Source organism: Dermacentor silvarum, chromosome 11 (assembly GCF_013339745.2).
Source record: "Dermacentor silvarum isolate Dsil-2018 chromosome 11, BIME_Dsil_1.4, whole genome shotgun sequence".
NCBI classification, from domain to species: domain Eukaryota; kingdom Metazoa; phylum Arthropoda; class Arachnida; order Ixodida; family Ixodidae; genus Dermacentor; species Dermacentor silvarum.
Window position 1 is genome coordinate 64,728,972 of NC_051164.1, and position 15,873 is coordinate 64,744,844.

At 53.1% G+C, this 15,873-nt stretch overlaps 1 protein-coding gene across 1 annotated transcript; it reads right to left on the minus strand.

Annotated features, from left to right (window-relative positions):
* Nucleotides 1-11,225: 11,225 nt before the first annotated feature.
* LOC125941451 (uncharacterized) lies at nucleotides 11,226-13,024 on the minus strand. Its single transcript, XM_049658674.1, has 2 exons — nucleotides 12,511-13,024; nucleotides 11,226-11,703 (listed from the first exon to the last, which is right to left on the minus strand). Exons 1-2 carry the CDS (start codon nucleotides 12,792-12,794, stop codon nucleotides 11,337-11,339), a joined length of 651 nt encoding a protein of 216 aa, XP_049514631.1. The 5' UTR covers nucleotides 12,795-13,024; the 3' UTR covers nucleotides 11,226-11,336.
* Nucleotides 13,025-15,873: the final 2,849 nt, after the last annotated feature.

Consider the following 15,873-nt stretch of genomic DNA (forward strand, 5'->3'; position numbering starts at 1 on the left):
CGGATTGTAATTTGAATGTACGAGAAAACCTAATTCTTCTACGAGGAAACTCAAACACAAACCCCTTTCCCAGAATTTCACTTGCGACAAAGATGTCCAGATGAGGCTCGCATCCTAGGCAGGTCAAATTGGGACTTCGCCTGCTAATTCGTTTTGGACTCGCGCGCGCGTCGGGGTAATAGCAAACAATTAATAAAATAATAAAAGAGGTGCTAGGGCCTTCACATTTCAATATAGGACCCCTTATTTGCCCTGAAAAAACGTCTTTCCAGCAATGAATTTCTGTTTAAATGTGAAGCCGACTTTAAGGGGATCGGTGTAAGGTTGGTCTTTGTAAGCTGGCTTTCCCACGTTCTGTGTTGCAGTGAATGAAGCCTACTTGCCGTATGCGAACGATGCGATGCGAACGGGTCCCGATAACGCTATCGCGTTCTACTCTTAAAGGCGAAGCTTAAGCGTCCTCTAATGGTTTTTTTTCTGGCACGAATCTATCAAGACTAGAAACAGTTGCGTATAATTGGCTACTTGAAGTCTGAATTGCTAGATGCAAATGAATTAGAGTTGAATACAAATAAAAAGGACATCCTTTTTAAGGCTCGTAGCACTGGCGCTAACAATATTTCCTTACATTTTCGTAACGACATGATAGAGCGTGTGAATTCTATTCAATCCGTAGGTGTTCTTTTTCATGAGAACCTGTCATGGAATACACATATTAGTTACCTGAAGCTAGATCTATCCAGAGTAATAGGAGCATTTTGGAAAATAAGAAATCTAATTCCCGGGAAATTCAGAGCAATTCTTTACTTTTCAATGATCCATTCTCATATCTATTACTGTCTCCTGATATGGGGTACCACTACTGCTTCTAATATTTAAAACACTTTTATTCCACAAAAAAGTCAATTGGAGCTTTAGAAGGCTTAAAACATAGCGAAAGCACGCAGTCTTTCCGAGACTGCAACGTAATATTGAGGGTAGACCAACTTTACAAACGCAAGCTTGCGATATGCACTACAGAAATATCTCAGCGTCGCTGCGACTCTGTGACCAACCGCTTGGTCGCAGCCGAAAATCGCAGGGTGGGCACTGCATGAGACTGAGACCCTCACAATACTTTTCCCTAAAGTTTTCACCCCCTGCCCCAGCCGTTTAACCGCCGGCTCCTTGGCCCCCGTAGTGGGTATGCGCCATGGTATAGGAAGCAAGCAAGCAAGCCGCTACACGAGAGCGAGTGAGACGACTTTGGTCCGATCCCGCGTATCGCGTCGGTGATTCGCAGAAGATCCGGAGTTACGAGCCCGCGAAACCAAGCAAAAGCGTTTGAGCGCCCAGAAGCGTCCAGATACTTTAATGACCCAGTGTTCATTGCTCCTTGGGATTGTCGATGGTTCCGGGGTGATCTTGCGCAAAACGTGGCAGAGTCTTGAAGCTTAACTTCGCAAAAACTTGGCCGAACCGAGATAGAGCCAGGTGGGGTCGCCAGCTTCGCCGTTTGCCCAGTCTTCGCACCACTAGTGGGAAGCTGCCCCGAATTTTTTAACGCGATAGCGTTAAGGGCCCCGTGTCGCAGAAAATCCGGTGTCGGCTTGGGCGTTAAGCATCGGCGTCTGGCGGAAATAATCATGCCGAACCACATCATCCCCGAACCACCCCGACGACACAGGCCCTCCGCGTGGCGCAAGGCGTTAGTGAACAAAAATTGAATTTCTCAAAGTAAACTGTGAGAAAAATCGTAAAGTACGACTTAACCGCAGCCTACAGGCGTGATAGCGTATGATTGTATTTTGAATATACGAGAAAAAAGTCTGATAAGCGGCCGGGGATCTTTGAATGCTATCGCGTTCCACTCTCAAAGGCGAAGCTTAAGCGTCCTCCAATTCTGATAGTATTTCGCTGTACTTTGATTCTAGGCAACATTGAGGGGAATGTTGAAAACCGAGGCTTTCTAAATTTTGGACACGCGCGCGCCTCGGGGCAACAGCAAGCCATCATTAAAATAATAAAAAAAGGTCCTAGGTCCTTCACATTTTGATGTATAAAACGGCTTAAATTGCTCCTGTAAAAAATGCATTTGCAGCAATGCATTTGTGTTTAAAAGTGAAGCCGACTTTAAAGGGGTCAGTGTAAGCTTGGTCTTTGTAAGCTGGCTTTCCCACGCTTAGTGTTGCAGTGAAGCCTACTCAAAGAAAAATGTGATGCGAACGGAGCCCGATAACGCTATAGCGTTCCACTCTTAAAGGGCCCCTAAACCATCTCCGATATTTTTTTATTGCGATAGCAATTATATGGACACTCCAAAGCTGATTTCTGCCGTCGGCGTCGCCGTCGCCGTGAGGTTCCGTATGACGTCAATGGAGATGAAATCGTCGCCGTGATGATAAGTGGTTCTTGAGGGAAAGGGAAAGGTTGGCGCTATCTTCTGCAGCCCTTGAGGGAGCACGTGCGCCGAACGCTGTATGTGCGAGTGAAAGGGCGCGGGGGACGCGCGCTTTCACGGGGAGTGAACGCACGGCGGAGAACGAACGCGCGTTCTGCGCCGTGCTCCCTTAAGGGCTGCAGAAGTAGGCGTCTCTTTCCTCCTTTACAATCACCATATATGTAGAACAAACGCGCCTTCTTCCGACGCGCGAAAGACCATGGGGGGGAGGGGGAGGGAAGGGAGGCGACGTTTAGCTGCGGCACGAAGTGCCTATTTATATCAGAGGCTCCGGCAACAGTCACGAACGCCGCACGCATTTTGTGCGAACGCGGGCAAAACGCCGACGGCGTCGACAACAGTTCTGCGTGTTGCTGGTGCTGCTGCATGTCCAAGTTTATACAGCTGATAAAGCTACTATCATTACCCCGTATAGCTCTTTACAAATTTACTATCGCAATTGATGCTTAGCCTTTCAGGTGAAACTGCGACAACTTTTTTAATTTAAAGTAAACACGCGCATCAAGTTCAGAATGCAGTCACGATGAACGATGTCAAACGTTATGCGAAGTATGCGAAGGAAAGGGGCAGAAGTGAACTGGACGAGTTTGCATCATTTCAGTTTAGAAAGGCGCGTTGAACGAGGGGCAATGTAAAAAAGCCGGCAGATCCCACGCCCTATGGGAATCGATAGAAAGTTTTAGCACTGCGTACGTAAGATTCCTATGTTCTGCAAAGTGCGCATGCGCAGAACGCCACACGAACGGCACGTGATGCGTACGCAGCCGATGCGTACGTACGCAACCGATTCTTGCCCACGTACGTGGGGAGCCTCACGTGCTGCTCTCGTGGTTCTCGTTTGTCCGGGAGAGCGCGAGACAAAACGTGCAGTAGGTTTACGTACCTAGGCGTTTCCTTGTACTAAAAGCGCGGTCGTGACACGCGCTGCCACGTTCCGCAAAGCGCTTGCGTGCTGCCTACGTACTATCATGCCGCAGTACTAGAACTTTCTGATGTTATGCGACGCAGTGTGCGGGGAGCCCACCAAGTTAACGAAACGACCATGGCAGCACCGAGGCGTAGGCGGCTGTTTCACGACACGCATGTCATGACATTCATGTCATGATCGACCTATCATTTATGTTCGTCATACACACTTGTCATATTATGCCAATTTTGGTACCTACCAAGTTAACGAAACCGCCGTGAGAGCACGAAGACGTAGATAGATAGATAGATAGATAGATAGATAGATAGATAGATAGATAGATAGATAGATAGATAGATAGATAGATAGATAGATAGATAGATAGATAGATAGATAGATAGATAGATAGATAGATAGATAGATAGATAGATAGATAGATAGATAGATAGATAGATAGATAGATAGATAGATAGATACTGTCAAAATGTCGAATGTTCGCCAAGAAATGCTTCGCATCTAATACTCTGATATTAGCGGCACCGTCGGCTGCGATGCGAGCACAGCCGAGCCGGTCGTCTGCCATCGGTAGCCGAGCACTGCAGCTGATCTCGACAAGGATCGGAGCTCTCGCTCATGTTGAACGTTTGACAGTGGATATTGATTTATTGCGATAGCAATTATATGGACATTCCAAAGCGGATTTCTGCCGTCGGCGTCGTCGGCGCCGTCGCCGTGAGGTTTCGTATGACGTCAACGGCGATGAAATCGTCGCCGCGCTCCGGACGCTGTATGTGCGAGTGAAAGGGGGCGACGGACGCGCGCTTTCACGGGGAGCGAACGCACGTCGGAGAGCAAACGCGCGTTCTGCGCCGTGATGATAAGTGGTTCTTGAGGGAAAGGGAAAGGTTGGCGCTATCTTCTGCAGCCCTTGAGGGAGCACGGCTCAGCGCCAACGGGGAGGGGTAAGTGGGAGCGAAAGAAGGGATAGAGTGGAGTCGCCATGGCTGGGCGAAGCAAAACCGGCAGGCATAGGCGGCACGTATCAGGCCGAGATGGAAGGCCTTGGTGTGCTGCAGAGTCTGCAGGGGTGTTGTGCCAGGCCGGTCAGGCCCGGGGTGGGGTGGGAGGCCGTGAGGCCTTCCCGCTTGTAGAAATGTCCTTAGAGGCGTGCGGAGAGCCCTGACGAGTCAAGGAACTCCACGACGCCTCGAAGTGCAGAAAGGTGGTGTCGGCCGGGGAAGAGGAGATCTTCCTCCTTGCCAGAGGGGAGGCGCAGGCGGCGGAACTCCTGCAGGAGTGGGCCCCGCTGCTGGAGGTACGCCGGGCAGGCCAGCAGGAGATGTTCGATCGTCTCCGGCTCCCCGCAGGAGCTGCAGGCCGGGGACGTCGCTCGTCCCAGTCGGTAGCTGCGTGCTGCCGTCCAGCTGCAGCCGATGCGGAGCCGGAGAAGGAGCGAGGTCTCCCTGCGAGCCAGGCCTCGCTGGGGGAGTGGTCGTGGGGGGCATCCCAGTGCCACCCGTTTGTCTGGGTGGTGGGTCGCCAGGTGTCGCCGCAGCCTCAGTCCTGTGAAGTCGCCCTCCGTCACGGCCCGACTGAGGGGCACAGTGGTGTGGTGGGCGTCCTTCGCCAGGGTGTCGGCTGCCTCGTTGCCCGGGATCCCTACGTGGGCGGGGATCCAGTGCAGGGACACCGGGTGGCCTGCGTCCTGCAGCGCTGTCAGCCGGGTAGACAGCAGTGCGACTCCAAGGCTGGCGCTTTCCGGCCTCTGCAGGCCGAGGAGGGCTGCCTTGGAGTCGCAGAGGATGGCCGCTGGTACCCCAGGAAGCTCCTCGGAGAGTAGGTCGACGGCCAGGTGGAGGCCTGCCACCTCCGCTGCAGTCGAGCTGGCGTGTCTGGGCAGTCGACACTGCCTGCTCTTCTGCAGGGCTGGTGCCGTGCAGGCCGCCGTGGCAGAGCCGGTGTCCGGTACCACCGAACCGTCGACGTACACCAGTAGGTGGTCTCCGAGGGTCTCGTCCAGGAGGCAGGCGGCCGTCTGCTGCAGGGCGCAAGCGGGCGAGCGCCTCTTCGAAATCCCGGGCAGCTCCGTGGCGATGGGGACAGGAGGCCTCTGCGGTGGGGGCAGCTGTACCGCATTCGGCGGTGGGTTGCCAACCACCTCCTCGTAGAGGCGGCACAGCTGACCCATCCTTGAGGAAGGCCGGGACTGGAGGCGACGCAGCAGGCCTCTGCCATCAGGAGCATGGTGGAGGCGGTCGACGTGCCTCAGCCCCTGCTGCAGGAAGAGGAGCGACAGGGGCCATGCTCCAGCCTCCGCAAGGGTAGCGGCAATCTGGGAGCTCCGGGGGACGCCCAGGCAGAGTCGGATGGCCGCCCGGTGCTGCAGCTCCAACTTTTCGAGGCGGCGTGGCGGCAGCGCCACCAGCGGGAGGGCGTACCGCAGGCGTGATGTGGCCGCCGCCTCGTAGAGCCGCAGGGCCCACTTCACCGAGCAGCCCTCTCCATGGGCAAGGAGCTGCGACACGGCCTTGCGGACCCTTATGGTCTGGGTCTGCATGGCCCCGACTGCCGGTAGCCAGGTTAGCCGGTGGTCGATGCGCAGCCCAAGGTACGACACAGTCGTACTCCATGGGATGCGCACACCTTCCAGCTGCAGCCGGGGAGCTGAGCGCCGTGCCGCTGCTCTGGGGTGGACGAGGAGGGCCACCGTTTTCCCCGTCGAAACCGAGAGTCCGATGCTTCCCAGGTAGGCGGCCGTGGTGTCCAGGGCTCTCTGGAGGGCCAGGCACACGTGGCGGCTTGACTGCGGCGGTCCCCGCACCCACAGGGCGATGTCATCCGCGTAGATGGAGCACTCCACCTTGTAGTGAGGGTCGGTCGGCAGTGCAGCAGGCAACCGGGCCAGGGCGAGGTTCCCTGAAGGGCTGCATAATTAAGCGTCTCTTTCCTCCTTTCCATATATAGAGAGCCAAGGCGACTTTTTCCGTCGCGCGAAAGTTTGTGGGGGGACGGGATGGAGGGAGGGGAGGCGACGTTTAGCGGCGGCACCAATTGCGTATTTCTATAAAAAAGTTGTCGCAGTTTCACCTGAAAGGCGAAGCATCAATTGCGATAGCAAATTTGTAGAGAGCTATACCGAGTAATGATAGTAGCTTTATCAGGTGTATAACCTTGGACATGCAGCAGCACCGGCAACACGCAGAACTGTTGTCGACGCCATCGGCGTTTTGCCCGGGTTCGCACAAAATGCGTGCGGCGTTGGTGACTGTTGCCGTAGCGTCTGATATAAATAGGCACTTCGTGCCGCAGCTAAACGTCGCCTCCCTTCCCCTCCCCGCCACGGCCTGTCGCGCGTCGGAAGAAGGCGCGTTTGTTCTACATATATGGTGATTGTAAAGGAGGAAAGAGACGCCTACTTCTGCAGCCCTTAAGGGAGCACGGCGCAGAACGCGCGTTTGTTCTTCGCCGTGCGTTCACTCCCCGTGAAAGCGCGCGTCCCTTGCGCCCTTTCACTCGCACATACAGCGTTCGGCGCGCGGCGACGATTTCATCTCCACTGACGTCATACGGAACCTCACGGCAACGGCGACGGCGACGACGACGGCGACGCCGACGGCAGAAATCTGCTTTGGAGTGTCCATATAATTGCTATCGCAACAAAAAAAATCACAGCATATCCACGAAGTGAATGATGGTGAGTGGGCGAAGCACCGGGGGATCATTCGGGTAAGCCACAGCTACGGACGAGAGATAAAGAGAGCGCGCGTCGGGAACGAGAGAGAAAGAGAGCGCGCGTCGGGAACGAGAAAAAGAGAACGCGCGTCGGGAGCGAACGCCCTTGTGCATCGCAGCGCACCTAGCTACGGACGAGAGAGAAAAACGTCGGAAGCGTTCTCCGGTAGCCGGAAGCTGGCTTCCGGAACCGGAAGCGGAACCGGAAGTGCAAACGGAAGCGGAAGTCAGCTTCCGGTTATACTATACATATACATATATATGTATATATGCGTATACATACATACATAGTGGTCTCCATGCCAACCAGAGCTACGGACTTACGCCATCTATTGAGCAATTTATAAACTAGAGGTGGCTACATACTACTACTACTACTACAGAGGAGGGAACGACCCACACCCTAAGGAGCTTCACCCCTAAAACGTCACGCGCGTTCGGTGCGAACGCGGGCAAAATGCCGACGGCGTCGACGACAGTTCTGCGCGTTGCTGGTGCTGCTGCATGTCCAAGTTTATACAGCTGATAAAACTACTACCCTTACTCCGTATAGCTCTCTACTAATTTGCTATCGCAATTGATGCTTCGCCTTCCGGGTAAAACTGCGACAATTTTTTTCATAAAATGTACAATATATGCATCGCTTTTTCTAGCGTAAATTATTTTGCTTGGAACAGAAGCTGCAGCCGATGTTTTCGTCGCCGGTGGCGGAGGCGCGCCGCTTCGCGGTCGTCGATTGGCCCGTCGGTCGTGCGGCAGTCGGTGCGCCGGTCGAACTGCCGTCTACTTTGGACACCTCTCGCGCGGCAGACGTTCGATGGCACTGGAGGCCGGTTCGCTGTCGGTATATTTGCCTAAAGCGTGGACGTGCCTTAACGGGAAGTGGACAGTGTTTTAACCGGAAGTGGACATACGTCGTCGCGTTGGCGACGACATATGTCACGCGACATTTGGAGGAGCACTCGGCGAAGAGGAGAGACCAGCCGAAGAACGGAGAGTAACGAAGGAAAGAGCGAAACGAGCGAGGGCCGTGTTTCCATCATCAAATACGTGTAACTCCGCTGTTACGGCACCATTTCGAAAAATTCTCGGGGCTACGAGTTCGTTGTAGACTCGTGCACCACTGCAACACCGCAACTAAATTTCGACCTCTGGGTGGCCCAATTTTTATTGCGATAGCAATTATATGGACACTCAAAAGCAGATTTCTGCCGTCGGCGTCGCCGTCGCCGTAGCCGTCGCCGTCGCCGTGAGGTTCCGTATGACGTCAATGGAGATGAAATCGTCGCCGCGCGCCGAACGCTGTATGTGCGAGTGAAAGGGCGCGAGGGGCGCGCGCTTTCACGGGAAGTGAACGCACGGCGGAGAACAAACGCGCGTTCTGCGCCGTGCTCGCTTAAGGGCTGCAGAAGTAAGCGTCTCTTTCCTCCTTTACAATCACCATATATGTAGAGCAAACGCGCTTTCTTCCGACGCGTGAGAGGCCGTGGGGGAGGGGGGGGAGGGGGAGGGAAGGGAGGCGACGTTTAGCTGCGGCACCAAGTGCCTATTTATATCAGAGGCTCCGGCAACAGTCACCAACGCCGCACGCATTTTGAGCGAACGCGGGCAAAACGCCGAAGGCGTCGACAATAGTTCTGCGTGTTGCCGGTGCTGCTGCATGTCCAAGTTTATACAGCTGATAAACCTAATACCATTACTCCGTATAGCTCTCTACAAATTTGCTATCGCAATTGATGCTTCGCCTTTCAGGTGAAACTGCGACAACTTTTTTTTTCAGCTTATTATCCCAGCTTCTTCGAAGAAATGTTAGCAGCACTCTTGGCTCGATAACAAAACATTAAACCTAGCTTTCTTTCCTGTAATCAAGAGTTTGAAACAAGATGTCCTGCTTCTTTCGAAATATAGTCTAACTGCTTCTTACTACACAGAAATGATCGTAGTTTAGATTAGCAGTTTTGAAAATGTTACAGAAGAACCTTGTGCCACTGCTGCGGTTGAAAGGAAAAGGGTCTGCATATAAAGTGCTTATTCAGGCGACAGCGTTGAAACTTTCATGGTCTAGATAAATCGGGCAGAAAAAGTGAGCGAGCTCGCCTCACACTTGCCTCGCACTTGCCTCGTGCTCGAGCCATTGCTCGCGCGGTCGACGTATTCTTCCACAGCTGGCTCCGACGCCAATCATCGTGCCAGCGTTTCCATACTGCCCCTCGCGCTCAGCGCCGGAGGGCGTTGAGGAAAAAGGGCAACTGCGGCGCTGGGGAGGAGGAGGGAAAGGCCAGCGGCGACACCCGTAGAACGTTCTGGAAACGGCGGCAGCTCGCTCGCGCGCCTTGTATACGCACACCTAGGCAGTAACCACAGTTCTGGACAACACTCTCCAAGAACTGACCAGCGCCTCCATACGATGCCACAACATCACCGAAGCCGAAGAAACAGCCATTGCGCTCCACGGCTACAGACAGAGACGATCGCTCACAGTTCTGACGGACTCCCAAGCGGCTTGCCACAACTATACCTACAAGGGCGCATCAGCCAGCCTGCCCTCGGTATCATCCTGAGCGCGACAGACACTGGCGAGCACCTCAGTACACACACACACACACACACATAATTCAGCATCGGATAATATGGACCCCGGGTCACATGGGACTGGAGGGAAACCAGGCGGCGGATAGGGTAGCTCGAGGGTACACGAGCCGAGCACCCTCCAACTGCTCCCCTGAGGAACCCGTCCCGTGCGACTACTCGGCAATTCTAAGCCACTATAGGGGACTTAGGAGAACTAGTCCCCACCACACCGAACACCAAATAAAAAGGAATCGGTCAGTTGGAGACAAATCCAAACCGGCACGTATCCCAATTTCCACATCTTCAGTAAAATACATCCCACGGCATACCCTCCTCGCTGCCCAAGGTGCTCAGCTACAGCAACCTTATTTCATATCACGTGGGCATGTCAGGCTAGCACTGCCGTACGCCCCATACAACACCCTACAGCGGAGCGATGGGAAGAGCTGCTGGCCAGCGAGAGCCTGGACGATCAGCTGAGTCTGATTGACCGGGCCCGCAGAGTGGCAGCAGCAAGCGGAGCCCTGGACTGAGGGCTCCGCAAGCGGAGGCGCAAGCGGAGCCCTGGACATCCTTAGGAAGTTGTGAGCATCCCCCGTAATTTTTAGGTGCGAAGCGCCTTATGCGCTCGGGCTGTCGGCGTATATCCTGTCCTCGTCGTCGTCATGGTAAGCAAGCGGCACGCGCTCGGCACCGCGTGGCCGAGCGCTCCCGCTTTCGTCGTCGTCGTCTTCCACAGGTGTCTGTGTTGCCGCTCATCATTCCAGCGTAAAATTTCACTTCTCTTCTGTCGTCGTAATGGGGCTAGGCTGGGTTTACGGGGTTACGAGCCATTGATTAAGGCAGTACGAGTCCATTAGCGGTGCATCACTGAATGCTTCGCACGTACCTCCTCAGGTTTCACGTTAGTGGAGCTGCATTTCGCTCAATGGGTCGTTTGACACTTACGCATAAAGTTTAATTCCCCGCTCAAACCGAGCCTACGACTTAACTCGTGCTAGCTGTAATAACTAATACAAACTAAAACAGTAAGAAAGGCGTCCATAATGGCCAATTTTTTTTATAGGCTCCATAGAAAGTTAATGTCCACTTCTGTTGGTGTGTTCTTTTTTCTTCGTTCGCGATACCGACCCATGATCTTCAAGGGCTGCCCCACTTTGTTTATTCCGAATCAAATATAAGCAAACATGACACGCCGTCGGCGCTGCCGTTGTCACGCTGTGGCGCTTGCGTCGCATGTACGCATCGCACGCGGAGGGTTGGTTATACCAGAGTCCCTGTAACAGTTTTGTGACTCGCTTATACTCTCTATCTCACAAGTAATTTGAAACAGTGCCAAAGGTACCAGGTATGCGCAGGCAATATCCAAGTGACTGCTAGTGCTAAGTACAGCAAGAAACCTGCATGCATGAGCTCGACGCAAGCGGTACGTCTCATATACCTTAGCACATCAATAATAGGTGGATATATATAATTGCTGTTGTTGCCGAGCCGCTGGGAAAGTCCGTACATCCAGAAGGAAATCAGACAGCGTTTCCAGGCATAATGCGACGTTTTATTGTCGTCTCGGAAATATATAGAAAAGGGGGGGAGGAGGAGGTGGGAAAGAAGAAAATGTGGCACACGGCGCAAGGGCAGCTGCCGCATGCCGATTCGGCTGACGTAAGTGATAACATTCCTTTCCCCTTAATAACCGTAGCGCTCTACCGGCTTCTTCGTACGAGTGGAACGCCGCAGTTGGGGCGGGGCTTCTGAGCCGTCCGACGTGGTACTGGAATCCAGCGCCCTCTCCTCTGTGGGCATCGGGTCTTCCTGGGGTTCGGCGGATGGGGTCCCGGATGTGTCGGCAGAACGCTTGCGCACTTGATCCGTGTGTCTGCGAACCACACCTTCATCCGTCTGAACAGTCACCAACCGGGCACCTGTGGTAGACTTGACTTTACCAGGTGTCCACTTGTCCCCGACTCCGTAGTTGCGGACGTAGATGGTGTCGCCTGGGGCGAAACTCCAGGTAGTGTCGTCGGTGGGTTTCCGCCGATGTTCTGTCTGTTTCCTGGGTGGAAAACACATGTCTAGTCTCGTCCGCAGCTTGTACCCCAAAAGCAATTCTGATGGAGACAACCCCGAAGGCTGTGGCGCGTTCCGGTACTTGCACAAAATTCTAGCCAGCGCAATCCCGAGATCCACTCCAGTCATTTTCTTTAAACCGTCCTTTATAGTTCTGACGGCGCGTTCTGCCAATCCATTGCTCTGTGGATGATAAGGCGGCGTGCGAATGTGCGTGATACCGTTTCGCAGCATAAAACGGTCAAACTCTGACGCGGTAAATGGCGTGCCGTTATCCGAGACCACGGTACGAGGCAGTCCGAATCTGCTAAACAACGCCCTAAGAGCGTCCACGGTGTTTTTAGCAGTGGCCTGGCGCATCGGTATAGCTTCTATCCACTTGCTGTGCGAGTCCACAATAATCAGAAGCATGGTGTTATTAACGGGCCCCGCGAAGTCTATGTGCAGTCGCGACCATTTCTCGTTCGTACTGGGCCAGCTTACAGGCTCCTGTGTCGGTGGCATGGGTAAAGCTTGTACACAGCTGCGACATTCATCCCCGACACGCTGAATGGCTTTGTCAAGACCGGGCCACCAGAAACTAGACCTTGCCACGGTCTTCATGGTTGAAACTGCCTGGTGGGCCTCGTGTAACAGTTTTAACAACCTCCCACGAGCATCTTTGGGGATTACTACCCGATGGCCCCAGAACAGTAACCCTCCTTCCACGGACAATTCATGTCGCCGTTTGTAGTATTCGGACAGTGCCACGTTTCCTACAGGCCGTGGTGATGGCCAACCCCCGATAACATACCGGCAAACACTTGATAACATCTCGTCTGCTGCTGTCAGTGCTTTCAACTCCTGGCGTGACACCGCGGGATGGTCCCATCCGTCGATGGCGAGCACCATGTCATCGCATTCTTCAACTGCTGGTTCCGGCGCCTGCAACATTTGTGGCAAACGGCTCAGTGCATCCGAGTTGAGCATCAGTTTGCCGGGTTTAAACATCAATTTATACTTGTAAGCTCCCAGCAACAGAGCCCACCTTTGAATTCTTGCAGCGGCCATAGCCGGGGTCTGGCGATCTGCCCCCATAAGGCCTAGCAAGGGGCGGTGATCAGTGACCAGCGTGAATTCACGTCCCAGGAGGTAATCCCGGAACCGAGTAACTCCGTATACTAGCGCTAAGGCCTCGCGTTCGATCTGGGAGTATTTCCTTTCGGCTACGGTCAATGTCCGAGATCTAAATCCAATCGGTCTGTTCTCGCCATCTATGCGATGAAAAAGCACTGCACCGACGCCATGCGGCGAAGCATCACATTCCAAGAGTAGCTCCCGTTTTGGGTCAAAATGTGTTAAGACCGGTGCAGCGCACAGCTATTCCTGGCCTCTTCGAAAGCTCGCTCTTCTTTCTTGCCCCAAACCCATTTTGCTCCTTTCTCTAAAAGCCGATATAACGGCGCGAGCAACGTAGACAGATTCGGCAAGAACTTGTTGTAAAATGTTATCATGCCAAGAATTGACCGCAATTCGGTGACGTTTCGTGGGGCCGGAGCTAGCCTTATAGCGTCAACATTTTTTTCTAGCGGATGCAATCCCTCTGCGTCGATGCGGTGACCAAGATAGGTTACTGATGACTCAGAAAATCTACATTTGTCGGCACGAAGCTTGATGCCATGCTCCTTGAAACGATGAAGTACCGCTTCAACATTAGCATTCTGATCCCCGGCGGTGTCTGCTATTAGCACATCATCTAGATACGCTTGGGTACCTGGCAGACCCTTTAGCACCTCCTCGATCTTGCGTTGAAATATAGCGGGTGCCGACGCTATGCCAAAGGGTAAGCGATTGTAGCAGAATAGTCCCTTGTGGGTGTTAATGACCGCCAGCTTTTTGGAGTCGTCGTGAAGCGGGATTTGATTGTAAGCGTCTCGGAGGTCTAGAATGCTGAACTTCTCGCCCCCACAGAGATTACCAAATATGTCATCTATAATCGGCAATGGGTATTGTTCCACTTCGCACACGGGGTTCAAGGTGACTTTAAAGTCACCACAAATCCGCACCGTCCCGTCTTTTTTCAGCACGGGTACTATGGGCGTAGCCCATTCAGAATGAGGCACGGGGGAGATTATGCCCGCCGCAACTAGCCTGTCCAGCTCTTGAGACACTTTTTCGCGAAGTGCAAATGGAACCTTCCTTGCCTTGTAAAACTTGGGGTTTGCTCCTTCTTTGACGTGTAGTCGGGCCGGAGGGCCTCTCAGCAGTCCAGTTCCGTCGGTGAACAGCTCCGCGTAGCGCTCCAGTAGTGCTGCGGACGGCGATGCAGACGTGCTTTCCGTGCTTGTTTCTTTGACGTGCAATACAGGGACGCCTTCTGCACGCAATTTCTGCAAAAGATCCCGCCCACAAAGGCTGGGGCCGTCACAATTCAGAACCGTTAGGCTACAGTTTACTGCCAAAGATTGGTAAGAAACATTCATCTTGAGCACTCCAAGTACCGGAAGCTTGCCGAGATAACATGACAACTTTATCTGTGCTTCTTGCAGCTGCGGCCATCGTTGACGGTACGTTTCATAAACTGCCCTGGGAATTACACAGACTGGCGATCCTGTGTCGATGTCCATCGTCAGATTGATGCCACCCCAATTGAAACATTTCCTGATAGGTGGAACCAAAGCTGGAGCAGTGGTCAATGACCAAATCTGCGATGCGTTGCTGTCGCTATCTTCAGTATCGTCCTTCGTATGCGCTGTTAATGCTAGCGCTCTGTCGGTGGTGGTTTCGGGCGAGCACATTCTGGCTAAGTGACCCTGCCGCCTACACTTGAAACATCGCCGCTTCTTTAGCCTGCACGTCGAAGCTTTGTGCCCATAGCTTCCACAACATCTGCACAGTGCTTGTGACGTTACGGGTTTCTTTTTACTCGAGCCTGGTTCACGTCGCGGGGATAATTGTAGCACGTGCGTCTGCTCGTTGTCGGCCGAAATGCCTTGTGAATCAAGTTCTGCGGTTTCCGCGGCAAGAGCGAGGGCCTCAGCGTCAGCCAAAGACAAATCCTTTTTCGCTAGTAGCTGTTTCTGTAAGCTCTTGGACCTTACACCACACACTATCCGGTCCCTTATCATGTTGTCCAACATTGACGCAAATTGGCAATTATTCGCCATTTGGCGTACGGCCACAATGAATGCGTGCATAGGCTCTCCCTCTTGCTGACAGCGATGATAGAACTTGAACCGCTCGGTAATTTCATTCGGCTGTGGGTTATAGTAGCTGTTTAAGGTCGTCACAACCTCATTGTAGCTCAAAGAACTTGGCGGTAGGGGTGCAACTTTTCCACATAATACTTCAACTGTCGAAGTTCCGAGCGCGGCAACAAGCAAGGCTCTTTTCTTCGCATCTTCGGTGATACTGTTAGCTTCAAAGTACGCTTCGATTTTTACAATGTAGGGTTGCCACTTATCTCTCGTATCATCGAAGTCTGGTAGCTTGTGGGCCATGGCTGGCGTTGGTTCCGGGCGGTTGTCAGGTCCTGCAGGAACCTTCGCTTGTTTCAATCCCACCCTCGTTGCCACTGTTGCCGAGCCGCTGGGAAAGTCCGTACATCCAGAAGGAAATCAGACAGCGTTTCCAGGCATAATGCGACGTTTTATTGTCGTCTCGGAAATATATAGAAAAGGGGGGGGAGGAGGAGGTGGGAAAGAAGAAAATGTGGCACACGGCGCAAGGGCAGCTGCCGCATGCCGATTCGGCTGACGTAAGTGATAACAGCTGTATGGTACAAAATACTTCTTTTTTGCTAACTTCACCGTTGAAAGTGCACGACCGGGGAATTTTCTGGGGTCATGAACACAATGCTGCCACCACGCGGATGAAAGTGTCTATACCGTGAAATATTGCGGTGGCTACTGTCGGTAACCGTGATTACGCTTAGCAGCATGCCAGCGCCCACGCAGACCACCCGCTTAAATCCGAATTTTCGCTTGTTACTTGCTCCCCGCCCTGACAGCAAAAAAAAAAAAAAAAAAATTGTGAATTCAGCCATCGCTTAGTCTAATCTCACGCTGAGGGCAAAGCATTAGGTATGCATGCTTTGTCGTTATTTTGAGATGAGCTGTTTAGTTTGACGCCACTATAGGCCTACAGATGCGGCGCTGAGCCGTAATTTGACTTCAAC

Coding starts and splice junctions, on each gene's coding strand:
- LOC125941451 (XM_049658674.1), bottom strand. CDS start 12,794: ATGGGGGCAGATCGCCAGACCCCGGCTATGGCCGCTGCAAGAATTCAA. Junction 11,704..12,510: donor ATGTTATCAAGTGTTTGCCG/GTATGTTATCGG, acceptor TTTTCCACCCAG/GAAACAGACAGAACATCGGC.